Genomic DNA, 14,147 nt, shown 5'->3' with positions numbered 1-14,147 from the left:
TGCATAATGTTGCAATGATGTTTGAAGCAAGTATAAAGGCATTTGGGATGTGTCTATAGGTACTGTATACAGTCTAGTATAAAAAGGATTTTAGGTGAGATAGAGAAGTAAAACATGGGACGTCATACAAAATCTTGGATGGAAAACATCTACCATAATAGAGAAAATTTTGTCATTTTATTATTATTTTTTTTTTTACTATTCTACATAGCACACCATGTGCCATGGCCATGCAACACAACATTTGAGATCTTTATTACACTTTTCTGGCCACACGATTCAGAATCATTAAAATGCTGCAGTCTGATTTACTGAGTTTACACACTATCATGTAGCAGTTTTCAATGGGCAAACAAACCTGAACACAGCGACACTGAGCTTTCCCAAATTCAGTCTAAAAGTTCTTAAAGAGTTTTGTTTGGGCAGTCGGTTATGAGTAAATGAGATAATCTGCTGTTTGGCTACAAGAAAAGGTCTGTGGCTGGTCATCAGCCACGCCAGTCAAACTGCCTCTTTCTTAGTCATGATAATTAACGGTGTAGTGAATGTTCAAAGTCTGGCCAGCAAGAATTTTTTTTTTAACCATACTACTTTTGCGGGGCTTAGGAGCATAAAATACACAGTACAACAATATTTTATATAAAGCTATTTATATATTTAAGTCCACAGTCACCCATAACAAACAATACATGCACACATGAATATGTCTCTTAATAACTTAAGCACAAACTAGACACATTAATCTCACACAAACAGTTTGGGTCAAAATTCAGGTTGGCTCAAATATCAAATCTTATTCCCCTGAAAGCACAAACATGTTTTGTTTACACATATTCTGTCCTCCAAAAACATCCGGTGATTAACTACAGACGAGAGGACATTTAGATATCTTAAAAGTGTAAAATGGCTAACTATTATACTATCATATGAAATCTGTGCTCCCTGATAGCGATAGTCCAGGGGTCTGGGTGCAAATCAGACCTTGAAAACTGCCTTCCTTAAAACCGCAGACCCTTAATACAGGCAAATAGTGATCTTTTTGCAATGTTCCAACCTGGTGCCTCATTAACAATGGCAGGAAAAAACAACCGTGTGTGGAGTTAATATGATTTATACAGTTTCTTGCTCATAAAACGTTGCCTTATGTACGTATGTAGGCATCTCCTATCTAAGAGCTAGTATGTGGACCTGGTAGATCTCCTCAGGGAAGTTCTGCTGCTGTTCCTCACAGATGATGCTGAGTCCAGCTCTGGCCACTATGCGGCGCAATAAGGGCAGGTCTCTGCACACACTGCTGTCCACCTCATCAGGCACGACGCCCTCGTATGCCACGTTATCCTTTATCACGATCAAGCCATCAGGACGCAGGGCACTGCGGCATCGCCTGAGGAACTCCACTAGATGATCATCAGTCAGGTGACCTGGACAGATAAGAGATCATTACATCAATCATACTCATTACACCAACACGAGGAACCACGCGTTTTAAGTTTTACTACAACTGGACTCTGGCATACCAATGACCCACTGGATCCAGATGACGTCGTAATGATCCGGCTGAGGCTGGAAATCCTGCAGACCGCAGCAGAAGTAGTTCTCCACTCTCTTGCCCTCCTCACCCAGGTAAGAGCGTGCTTTGTCCAGGAACTCTTGCGTCACGTCTACCAAGTCCACGGTACGGAAGAGTGGCAAGAGAAGACGCTTGGTGATGCGGCCGATTCCTGCGCCACAGTCCAGGGCACAGCCTGGTCTCGTCTTACCTTTGCCCTCCTGGGGACAGGAAGCACATAGTGAGAAAGATGAAAGGGCAGCAACAGTTAAACTGGGCAGACTGACTAATCATAAATTCAACTGGACAAGTGAAAGCTCCAGTGAGCTTGCCTAGTCTCATGTTTTTGTTGCCCTGAATTGTAATTACCTGGGTTAAAAGGCTAGTACTGAGGCTAGTTGCTTAGTTCATTTCAATAATATAGTCTATGGATGTAGATAGGGATATACACAACAATTACTTTATAGAGTCCTAAATGTAGAAATGTCTCTGATGTACCATATCATGTTTAACCCCTTGACAAAATGGCAGCCATTTTGTTCTCACAGTGCACATAGTACTTTATTCAGGTCTAGCATCTTCATTTTTGCTTGACACGCTGTTTTTAAATGCAAATGTATGTTTTACTAGCAACTAGAGTTGCATAAGGTATCGAATAGGTATTTGATACCTATTCATGACTACAACGTGAGGGTGAGATTCTACAATGTTCAACACTTTTGATGCTACATTTAATTAGCCTATACATTTTAATTGTGCAGGCTAATTTGACTCAGATGGGCGAGGTACATGCAAGCTAGCATTCCCAATTAATCACACTTCACAGTGATTAATTAATTGGGTGGTCTGTTTCAGTGTTAGAGAGCTCTTTTCTGAGTTCAGTGTGAGACCAAGCAGTGAATCAGGGAGGTGGAAGCCCCCAGTGGCCTGCTCTTTGGGGGTGGTGCATAGAAGCTAGTCATCCAAATAAGGCAGTATCCTGATACCTCTGGCCATTAGTGGAGACAGAGCCACTTGCATACATCTCAGAAACACTTGTGGCACTAAAGGGAGGCTGAAAGACAAAACTTTAAACTGGAATGCCTTTCCTTGGAAGGCGAATCTCAAAAAGTACACATCCTGGGGCGATGGAAATAGACGTCATGCTGATATAGTGACGTGAACCAGTCCTGTGGTTGCATGAATTACGTCTGAATTAAAACTTTAACATATGGAAGGGGAGTGCTTTGAAGAACAAGTTCATCCCTCTCATATCTGGAATCAGACAGAAACTACCATCTTTGAGTAGATGTACTCTTTGTTCTGAACAGTGGGGTCTACCTTTATATTCACTTTATGTAACACTCACTGTCCTGGGCTCACACAAAGCCAACAGTAGGTGTAGGAATGAGGGACAGGGGTGGAGTGACCTACAGATACAGTGTGGCCAGTCTGTATGGCTGTGCTGGTTTCATGCTTCATGCTGTATGGACCTGTTGCCATTTTCTCCTAGTGCCAGTTGCAACAAAATCACAATGCTACATTTCAAGATTTTATCGAAAACTTCTTTAGAGCTCTCAATAAAATCTTGAAAGACAGCATTTTGATTCTGGCGCAATTGGCACTGTGAGAAAAACGTTCCCTATTAATTGTGCAAACTACTTGATATTTACTCACCAAGAACGATCTAAACAAATCTCCCAAGCAACAGTGTCACAAAAACGTATACCGCAATGTTTTTAAGTCGAACATTCGCCCTAAGTTAGCAAAAAAAAATATAATAGGAACTATTTGGTTGTATTGCAAATTTGTAAATATACCACAAACTGCGAAATTACAGTGCAATTAAATTCAGCTTATTTCCCTCACACGCTCTCTGTTAAGTACAAACATGCATAGAAACAGTGGGCTCTCACCCCAAGGAATTTCTGCAGGAACTTTTTGGAACCGTTGATGTCGATGCTGGAAATGCTACCATAACCTCCAAGCATTCCGTCCACAGTGGGCGGGATGTCCTTCCAGTACTGCTCCGCCTTCAAGTAAAAGGAGGTCTCATTTTCAATCAGGTGGTCCTCCATCCTCTCTGCACTTCTAATAAATACAAAAGATCATTAGCCTTTCCTGCTGATCTGAGATGCGTAAGTCAGTATTTCATTTTATTAAAATGTATCATACTATAATAGAGTTTCTGTGATATTCAAGGCCACCAGTCCAGGAAATCTTCAGAAACGTATTTCAGTACTTTCTAGGCTACTCCTTTAACTGACTGCTGTTGACAAAATGGTTGAGATGTGTAGTGTGTATTTATGTCCTACACTCAACACCTAACGTCACAGTATGGCTGAATTCCAAATGACCCTGTGTTAGACACACAGTTCACTCACTATATAGGGTGCAGAAGCCACTATTTCACTGCCTATGTAGTGTTATTTAGGTAGGGAGTGTGAAGCCATTTGGAATTCAAGAATGTAAGTTTACACCTTGTTGAAGGAGTCACTAGAGAGCACTCATCACCAGCAGGGAGTGTAACACACACACACACACACACACACCCCGACTCTCCAAATCTGGCCTTACTTGCCCTGGCTTCAGCTGTCATCCCTTCTCTTATGACCAGAGGTCAAAGGGAGACATGACAACAGACAGGAACCTGAACCAGTAAATGCTTCAGTATGATTAACGAAAAGACTAAGCTAAAAAGACCCGAAATATAAGTGACAGCTAATTAGACAGTTTTAACCAGGATCATTTTGATGCATCATTAACCAAATTTAACCACCAGCTAATTCTGCCATAAATGAGTGAGAAATCTAAGTCAGCTAACTGTTTAGCTAACTACAGTTCCCTCTGAATGTATTGAAACGGCAAGGCCAATTCTTTTGTTTTTTGCTGTATACTGAAGATATTTGGGTTTGAGATCAATAGACGAATACGAGATGATAGATCAGAATTAGATTAAATCAGAATTTCAGCTTTCGTTTCCTGATATTTACATCTAGTTGTGTTAAACAACTTACAACATGGCACCTTTTCTTTGAACCCACCCATCAAAAAGTTGGAGCAAAAATACTGGAACATGTGACTGACAGGTGTCTCTTGTTGCCCAGGTGTGCCCTATTAGAGTGATTGTTTACACAATTAATAGTTCTGAATGTCTACTCTTGGTTCGAGCCCTGGGTTTCACCTGTGAAGACTGCATTTGTTGTTATAAAAGATAAACCAACATGAAGACCAGAGAGCTGTCTATGGGAGAAAAGCAAGCCATTTTGAAGCTGAGAAAAGAGGGACAATCTATCAGAGCCATTGCACAAGCATTGGGCATAGCCAATACAACAATTTGGAATGCTATGAAAAAGAAAGAAACCAGTGGTGTACCAACAACCAGACATCATACAGGTCGGCCAAGGAAAACAACAGCAGCTGATGACAGATACATTGTGAGAGCTGTGAAGAAAACCCAAAAACAATAGACAGTGACATCACCAACAACCTCCACAAGCCAGGGGTGAAGATATCATAATTCACTGTTCAGAGAAGACTTCGAGAGCAGAAATATAGAGGCCATAACACAAGATGCAAACCACTCATCAGCAGTAAGAGTCAGAAAGTCTGATTGGAATTCACAAAGAAATATAGAGCCACAAAAGTTCTGGTACCAAGATTAACCTCTGGAGAAAGAAAGGATTTGCTCATGATCCAAACCATACAAGCTCATCAGTCAAGGTAGTGTCATGGCTTGAATGGCTGCTTCTGGAACAGGCTCGCTAATCTTTATTGATGATGTAACTCATGATGGTAGCAGGAGAATGAGTTCAGAAGTCTGCAGAACATTCTGTCTGCTAATTTACAGAGAAATGCATCCAATCTAATTGGTAGGAACTTATGCAGTAAGTCAATGACCCTAAACACACCTCTAACACAAAAAAGGACTTCATCAGGGGAAAAAGTGTAAGGTTTTAGACTGGCCAAGTCTTATACCCTAACCCTGAGACTGAAGGGAGAAACCCCCAAAACACCTGAAGCTGTGCTACAAGCCTGGAAAAGCATCACAAAAGAAGAATGCAACAGTTTGGTGATGTCAGTGGGTCTCCGACACTGGTTGATGCAGTTATTTCAATCAAGGTTTTGCAACCAAATATTACGTGTTTTTACAACTGTCTTTTCCAATACTTTTGCTCACCTAAACGGTGGGTGGTCTGCCAACAAAAGTGCGATGTTCTAAGTTGTTTAACACATCTAAAAGTACATATCAGGAGATGAAAGCTGAAATTCTGATCTAGTGACTCATATTCATCTTTTAATCTCAAACCCAAATGTCTTCAGCGTATAGTAAAACAAAAGAATTGGCCTTGCTGTTCCAATACTTTCAGAGGGGGCTGTATATTATTCTGTAAGACATAAAGTCTGTTTGAGACTGAATAATAACAAATTTAGCACAAATACCTCTAAATATAAATCCCGGGCATGATCATTTGGCAGCACAATTCACACTCCCACTCTGACCTGAAATCTAATTTCTTTATGCAGATATGATTAATAGATCCCTCTTCCGATTTTCTCTCTATTTTAATTTAGTCATGGCTAATTCCCACCCACCAGCCATCTCCCCATCATACAACAATTAGGAGAGAAGGCTAACACGTGCATCATCTGTTCATGCTGCATACACACTCAGAGGAAAGCGCTATCCGCCCCCTTCCACATACATAAACTCACAAATGCCCACGACTGGCTAGTGTCACTGTGATTGACAAAGGAGAGAGAGTATGCCACCCAGAGAGCACGGAAAACTTCGCTCTCTTGGACTCCCAGCCACGGATGGCTGTGGCATCCTCAAGATTCGAACTCACGATCTCGGGGCGATAGGGCAAACGTTGGTTAGTGTCCCTCTTGTCAACACAGCAAATGAAATGTGTAGCTGTGAGGTTACGTACTTTCCGGTATAATTTTTGTATTTTGTGTTGTAATGTGTCCTTCCTCCTACGGTCTGTTTTAATCCCATACCAAGCACACTGTTTTTTTTTTTTTTAAATAAAGACAAAAGACTAGTGTTAAGTCTTGCTGCTATAATTTTACAAATACTGACATATAATATTGACTTGTTACATATATGTGTGTACTTTGAACTGAAAGCAGAGATTTTTAAACATAACCACCTTAACATCTATTAAAGGAATCCAATTTTCAAAATCAGGTCCTGTATGTTTATATATTTAAGGGAACCAGTGGCTGGTTAGGTATCTACAAAGCACAAATAAATAAATGAATGAATAAATGAATGAATGAAATAAAAATAATAATAATTTAAAAATTATTAATGTAATATGCATTAAACGTTCAAATGCGTAACTGTTTTCAGAGTTCATACTTTTGTAGAAAAAAAAAAAAATCCAGACAATTTCCAAGAGCAGACTGCTTTAGATATTTTTTCAGACATTGTATGTTTGATTTTAATGTTTTTGCATTAACTGTACGGCAGAAAGGTCAAACCTAAAAATGGAACTGTATTAGGGATGTTAGTGCAGAGAATAAGGAGAGCTTTATACCCTTAGTGTCTGCATCTTACTTTAAAAGAATATTCATGTTTTAAATTTCCAGATTTTCAGCAATGCACAGGAATCCTGCTCTTATTTATTATTATTATTATTATTATTATTATTGAAAAACCTGACTAAACATTCAGTTAAAATATTCAGCTGTGAAAAAGACTGACTTCTCAGTGCATTATTTACACATTAGTCTCTAACTGCTGGCAGCTCTGTGTAGAGTGATCAGTGTGTTATGTTACTGGTTAGGTGCAGCACATGTAGGACCTGCTTAATGTTATTAATACCGAGTCACAGCCACGTGTTGCTATAACAACGACTAGTTAGCGCTAAAGCTAACAAGTCAAGCTAACCTAGCTAACATGCTCGTGTTATTTTATTTCTTCATATTCCTAAAACACAATCCCCGAACTAACCCAGGCTTACCTTTTCCCTTGGCCTCCTGCGCTCATAAATTATCGCACCCTAAATTAGGACATGACCCAACTCAGCTGCCACTTCACCACTACAACTAGTTACCACTTTTCCCCAGCTGCACTCAACGAATCACGCCTTCTGCTCTATGATTGGCTAATACGTCCACGTTTCCGGCTCCAGGATTGGCTAAATAAATCACACTCACTGTAATGGCCAATCAGAGATCAGTTTGTACGAGCTGGCGGCTGTTCTGGGAGAATGGATTTCCAGGAATACGGGTGGGTAAAAAATAAAGCGTCCTCCACACCTGTGCCGGTCGCTTTTATATGCGTCATTTCCTTATTTGGTTTCCGGAATGGTACTTGTTTTAAAGGTCTCCCTCTTGTGGTGAGTTGGAGACTCATCAGTATTCTTCAAACTTCCAGGCTGTTAAAGCTGTTTGTGGTCACCGCCATTTTCTCTATTGATCAGTTCAATCTTTTTCGTGTCTGTGGGAACAAACTCATGTCTAATCGCTGTGTGTGTGTGAAGTCGACTTTAAAGTTGGTTATCATTATTTCGCACGCGAGACCCTGAAGTTTTTTTTTTTTTTTTTTTTTTTTTCGGTGATTGCTGGGAACAATGGTGATCGGTGATTGGTTGAGAGGAACGATGGTGATCATTGACTGGTCGAGAGGAAAATTGGTGATCAATGATTGGTCGAGAGGATCAGTGGTGATCAGTGGTTGGTCGAGAGGAAAAATGGTGATCAGTAATTGGTCAAGAGGAACAATGGTGATTGGTTCGAGAAGAAGAATGGTGATCACTGATTAGTTGAGAGCTGCAATGGTGATCACTGATTGGTTGTTGGGAACAATGCTGATCAGTGATTGGCCGAAAAGAACAATGGTGATTAGTGATTGGCCGAAAAGAACAATGGTGATCAGTGATTGGTCGAGAGAAACAATGGTGATAAGTGATTGGTCGAGAGAAACAATGGTGATCGGTGATTGGTTGAGAGCTGCAATGGTGATCAGTGATTGGTCGTTGGGAACAATGCTGATCAGTGATTAGCCAAAAAGAACAATGGTGATCAGTGATTGGTCGAGAGGAACAATGGTGATCATTGATTGGTCAAGAGGAACAATGGTGGACATTGATTGGTCGGTGGAAATAATCATGATCAGTGATTGGCCAAAAGAACAATGGCGATCAGTGATTGGTCGTGAGGAACAATGGTGGACATTGATTGGTCGAGAGGAACAATGGTGGACATTGATTGGTTGAGAGGAACAATGGTGATCATTAATTGGTCGAGAGCTACAACATTGATCATTGGTCGGTGGGAATAATCGTGATCAGTGATTGGTCGTGAGGAACAATGGTGATCAGTGATTGGTCGAGAGGAACAATGGTGGACACTGATTGGTCAAGAGCTACAATGTTGATCATTGATTGGTCGGTGGGAATAATCGTGGTCAGTGATTGGTCGAGAGGAACAGTGGTGATCAGTGATTGGTTGTTGGGAACATCAGCTCACGTTAATCTCAGTCAGGTTTTTCACACTGGTGGTGAGTGGACTGAATCTGCTCTCTAAACTCGTATAACCAGTAGCTGTGGGAAAGCCATATCGAGTGTAGGACAGTCACTAACATCTGCTCAAAAATCACTAGATTTATCACTAGGAACTAAAGCCATTAAAGAGATCTAGAACAAAAGGCCAAATCTAGGGACAAAAAAAGTGAGCAATTCTTGGCACACTGCCAAGACCTGTTACAATGCCAGTCAAGGATGTTGACTCCTCTGACTGACAAACAGGATTAATCTGAGCAGTTTGCTGATGCTGGGATTTGATCTCATGACCTGACCAGTATCACTGAGGCACCACTGTTATTATAGCAGATTACTTCACCTGCATTATCATCTGAGCCCGGTCAGGGTCACTGTAAATCCACAGTCTATCCCGGGAACACTGGGCATGAGCCATGGACGTGAGCCATGACAGGGCACCTGTCACACACACACTCATACCCAGAGGCAGTTTATCACAGCCAATCCACCTACTGACCCGTTTTTGGGCGGTGAGAGGAAACTGTAGAACCCGGAGGAAACCCACAGAAACCCAGAGATGCATGCACAACTCCACACAGACAATAACTCAAGCTCAGGATCAAACCAGGGACCCAGAAGCTGTGAGGCAGCAATGGTTCTCCCTGTGCCACAATGCCATGCATTAAAATACCTCAAATATATAATCATCATTCACTCTAACGTTCCTCTGTTGGCTGCTATGTCTTTCTTTTCCTGTCTAATCTATTCCTTTCCCCCTCCCTCCTTCTTTGTCCCTCATCTGTTTTGATTTTCATGGTGCATGTTACTACGGGGATATTTTGTGCCAGAATTAATTACTAAAATTTAAATAATGTAGATAAAATATTATTAACATAGTAAATCAAATTTGATGTCAGTTACATTTCCATTTTCTATTCTCTGTTTCATTTTAACAATTTATCCTCTCCTAATCAATTTTAATTCAAACGTGTTGCTTTTGTTTGTGGCATTTTGGTAAAGCCTAAATGAAATATTAGAAAAGGAAATGGCAAATTGTAATAGCAACCACATGACAAAAATTAAAGTTCACATGGCAAATTAAAATAAATACAAAAATTAAATAAATAAAATCAATAACAGAATGGAAAATTTTAAATAAACGGGGAAAATGGTAATTGAAATAAATACTGGGAAACTAAAATAAGAAAAGAAAAGGGGAAATTAATAACAGTGATTTTAAAATTTTCTTTTCTCTTTTTCCCACAAAACACTATTCTCCATATTCCTCATCTCAAGCTTCTGTCTAATATTTATTGCTTCCCTTCCAACCCCTGTTGTATATTTTTACACGTCCCTCCCCCTCTCTTCGATCTCTCTTGCCCTCCATCCCTCCCTCCTTCCCTCTGTCCTCATCCTCCTCTCCGTCTCTGTTTTTAGCGAGCTGGCAGAGGTTCACTGTTGATGAGTCAGTGTGCAGCTTGTCTACACTGGACAGCCTGAAGTCAGTCGATATTTAATCTGATCCTCTCTCTCTTTCTCTCACTCTCTCTCTCTCTCTCTCTGACGCTCTTTCCCTCCTCTCATTAGAATTACAAAGCAGCAACGGAAATGGAGTGGAAATCAAGCCTTTTCGAATAGTCCTGAGTCAGCAGAGTCAGTGCAACCTCCACCTCTTCTTCACCTCCTCTGTTTTCTGTCATGCTGCCTCTCTCTCTACCCTCCTTCGTCCTTGCTTATTCTACAATTTCACATTTGCTTACAAGAGATGAATGTCAGCAGCAACACCAATTTGCACACGTGATCACACACACATATCCATCCCCACCACCCCACCTCCCACTTTCACATACATACATATTAGAAATATCGTTAAAATTAGATTACAAAGACCCTGTATCTGTATTTGTAATGTTTGAAAGAAAGATACTTTTTAGCACAATTTGATGTTATTGAAAATGTCCACCTTGATATTCGAATATATATATATATATATATATATATATATATATATATATATATATATATATATATATATATATATATATATATATATATGTAGAGAGAGAGAGAGAGAGAGAGAGAGAGATAGATAGATAGATAGATAGATAGATAGATAGATAGAGATCAGAGCAAGGTCATGGAGATTGTTGAAGGGTGTATGGAGGGTAAAAATCCTTTCATCATCATTTAACACACACTCATCAACAGAAATTAGTAGGCATGAATTCAACAAGCACTGCATGATCTACCTATAAGTTTGTGTAAACGGCAAGTGTTTGACAGAGCAGTGCATACACATGCACATGCACACGCACACACACACACACACACACACACACTCTCACACATACATATTGACATTAAGATATAATTTTAATAACTTTTTGTACTTGGTTGTTGGCTGGGAAGCTGGATCCTGAATTTCCCTTTTTAATTCATTAGTATTTTAAATTGATTACATGATTATTATTTCTGATCAGTGCTTACAGTTAATATATTATCTGAATGTAAGGTCTGAGATGTAGCTTAATGTATAATGCTTAATTCGTGTATAAACATGTTCCATTACTGAGAAACACAAAGAGAATAAGAAGGGTGAAGGATCATCTGTCACTCTGTGACATACTGTACATATATACAGTGGATATAAATAGAAACATTTTAGAAAAACAAAGAGGAAAAAAATACAATAGCCTGGTTGCAAGAGTGTGCACACCCTTTCATAATGGGGCATGTGACTGGGCTCAAAATGAACCAATCACATTCAAAGTCATGTTCAAAAGTAATTATCATATACCTGTCATAAATGAAGTGATTCTGAGTAACCCCAAATAAAGATCTGCTGTTTCTATAGGATTTTCTTGACATCGTCTTGGTCTGACTGCTGACTGCTGAAGCCATGGTCTGCAAAGAGCTTACAAAGCATGTACGGGATCTCATTTTCAAAAGGTATTCATGAGGTTACAAGGGTAAAAGGGTTACAAAAGAATTTCCAAAATATTAGATGTACCATGGGACAACATGAAGGCCATTATCAATAAGTGGAGAAAATGGGGCACCACAGTGACATTACCAAGAAGAGAACATCCCTCCAATATTGATGAAAAGACAAGAAGAAATCTTATCAAGGAGGCTGTCAAGAGATCAAGGCAATATTAATGGAGCTGGAGCAATATCTGGCAAGTACTGGTCACTCCCTGCATGTGACAATCTCCTGTGTCAGGGCTATGGGGTAGGGTGGTTAGACAGAAGCCCTTTTTCACAAAAAAAAAAAAAAAAACAAGTCCACCTAATTCTTGCCAAAACATGTCGCAAAATGTGTTATGGTCTGATGAGCCCTAGGTAGAATATTTGGGGGCATAGTTCTAAAACATATGTTTGGTGCAACAACAATGGAACTTATCAACCAAAAAAAACCCACCATACCCACAATGAAGCATGGTGGTGGCAGCATCATGCTGTAGAGCGACTTCTCTTCAGCTGGGACTGGGGCTCTAGTCAAGATAGAGGGAATCATGGATAGCTCCAAATACCATACTATTTTGGCACAAAACCTGAAGGCCTCTGAACAACAGCTGAAAATGTCACCTTCCTGCACAATAATGACCCAAAGTGCAAATCCAAGTCAATAAAGGAATGACTCCAGAAGAAGAAGATCAGTGTTTTGGAATGGCCCAATCAGAGTCCAGATCTAAATCCTATAGAAAACCTATAGAAAGATTGATAGATATGGAGCATTTTTGCAAGAAAGCGTGGAATAAAATTACCAAATCAAGATGTACTAAGTCAATAGACTCTTACCCCAAAAGACATCTCACACTAAAGGTGGAAAAAGATCTGACATGATTTATCTTGGTTTCATATTTTACATCCCAAAAACCTGACATTTTAACAGGTTGTGCAGACTTTTTATATCCAGGGTACATATGTCTTTAAAATCTGCATTAGCTTATCATGTTTGTCTTATTGGTCCTGTTCACACTGGGCCAGCTGAGATGGCCAGCTGAGATAGCTGTTCACTGGCAGGTGAAGACTGGAAAAAGATCAGGTGAGTCTGTGCCCACTGTAGCCTGTTCTTAGCTGTCAGGAACCTGATGTGTTCTTCTTGTGTTGTAATCCAGCTGCCTCAAGGTTCAACTTGTTTTTTTAGGGGGCCAAGCACCAAAGGTGCGTAGGCACACTATTGTTATTCTACCTTGTCTTATTATTATTCTTCTGCTTCTTCTTCTTCTTCTGGCTAGGGTATCTATAGCAGCCCATAGAACTGTCTGGTAAAAAGTTGTGAAATTTGGCCCTCTGATTTGGGAGGGTCTATGGAACATTTTGACCAAATTTGGGCCGAGTGCTGCCAAAGCCCTATCGCCACCATCAGGTCAAATTTAGACCTAATTTGGTATGTTTATGGTCATAACTTTTGAACAGCCAGGCATGTCCTATGACATCAATTTCTGCCTAATTAGATTTTCTGCCATCTTGGATTTTGTCGAAAACTGTTTTTTTACTCCTCCTACAAATTTTGTCCAATCATCACCAAATTTGGCACATGTCATCATTAGAGTAAGCCTATCAAAAGAGTTTTGAATACTTCAAATGGTTTGCCTTTAATGTGCCAAAAATCTGACAGTGAAGCTGACAAACAGGAAGTGATGCTGTATCTCAGCAACGACTTTGCACACTGGCACAAATCTTGGTAGGCATCTTCAGAACCATGCCCTGAGGCTCTACAACAAATTTCGTGATAGTGCCACTTCCTGATCAAAGGAACTCTGATATTCAAAACCTTTCTCCCATAAAGGACTGGCAAATGCATGAAACTACAAATCACTCTTGAATCCCTTTGCCTGTATTTATGTCTCTGCTTTCCTGTGATTGCTTATGCAACAATTGTAGTGTGACTGTGAATGTGTGGCTCACCGGGTCTGGGTGCTTGGCAGCTTTAACTGCTCATGTTTTTTGTTTTTCACACTATTCTGTGTAAAATCCTAGGAAATCAGCAGTTTCTGAAATACTCAAAGCAGCTAATCAACAGTCCTTCACAAACACGGCTCTAATGACCATGACTGCAGTACACTGAAACTATAATACACCACCAGATATTAAATATACTGTATACATTTTTATTAAAT

At 40.0% G+C, this 14,147-nt stretch overlaps 1 protein-coding gene across 3 annotated transcripts; it reads right to left on the bottom strand.

Annotated features, from left to right (window-relative positions):
* Positions 1–129: 129 nt before the first annotated feature.
* ntmt1 (N-terminal Xaa-Pro-Lys N-methyltransferase 1) lies at positions 130–7,645 on the bottom strand. 3 transcript variants are annotated; one of them, XM_026921570.3, is made up of 4 exons: positions 7,501–7,629; positions 3,445–3,616; positions 1,518–1,770; positions 130–1,421 (listed from the first exon to the last, which is right to left on the bottom strand). In XM_026921570.3, the coding sequence occupies exons 1-4, from the start codon at positions 7,524–7,526 to the stop codon at positions 1,165–1,167; spliced, it is 708 nt and encodes a 235-aa protein (XP_026777371.3). In that variant the 5' UTR covers positions 7,527–7,629; the 3' UTR covers positions 130–1,164. The 3 variants fall into 3 exon arrangements, with proteins under 3 accessions (XP_026777371.3, XP_026777372.3, XP_026777370.3); XM_026921571.3 differs by lacking the exon at positions 7,501–7,629 and adding an exon at positions 3,704–4,304 and having other exon boundaries at positions 3,445–3,619; XM_026921569.3 differs by having other exon boundaries at positions 144–1,421; positions 3,445–3,619; positions 7,501–7,645.
* Positions 7,646–14,147: the final 6,502 nt, after the last annotated feature.

This window comes from Pangasianodon hypophthalmus, chromosome 27 (genome assembly GCF_027358585.1).
Source record: "Pangasianodon hypophthalmus isolate fPanHyp1 chromosome 27, fPanHyp1.pri, whole genome shotgun sequence".
Classification (NCBI taxonomy): Eukaryota; Metazoa; Chordata; class Actinopteri; order Siluriformes; family Pangasiidae; genus Pangasianodon; species Pangasianodon hypophthalmus.
This window is presented reverse-complemented; position numbering and strand designations above follow the sequence as displayed.

Bases quoted from the DNA above. Each gene is read 5' to 3' on its own strand.
- ntmt1 (XM_026921569.3), bottom strand. From the start codon at position 7,526: ATGAGCGCAGGAGGCCAAGGGAAAAG. The intron at 3,620-7,500 runs GTAAGCCTGGGT...TGTATTTATTAG, and splicing joins GCAGGAGGCCAAGGGAAAAG to AAGTGCAGAGAGGATGGAGG. The intron at 1,422-1,517 runs GTATGCCAGAGT...TTATCTGTCCAG, and splicing joins CTGGATCCAGTGGGTCATTG to GTCACCTGACTGATGATCAT.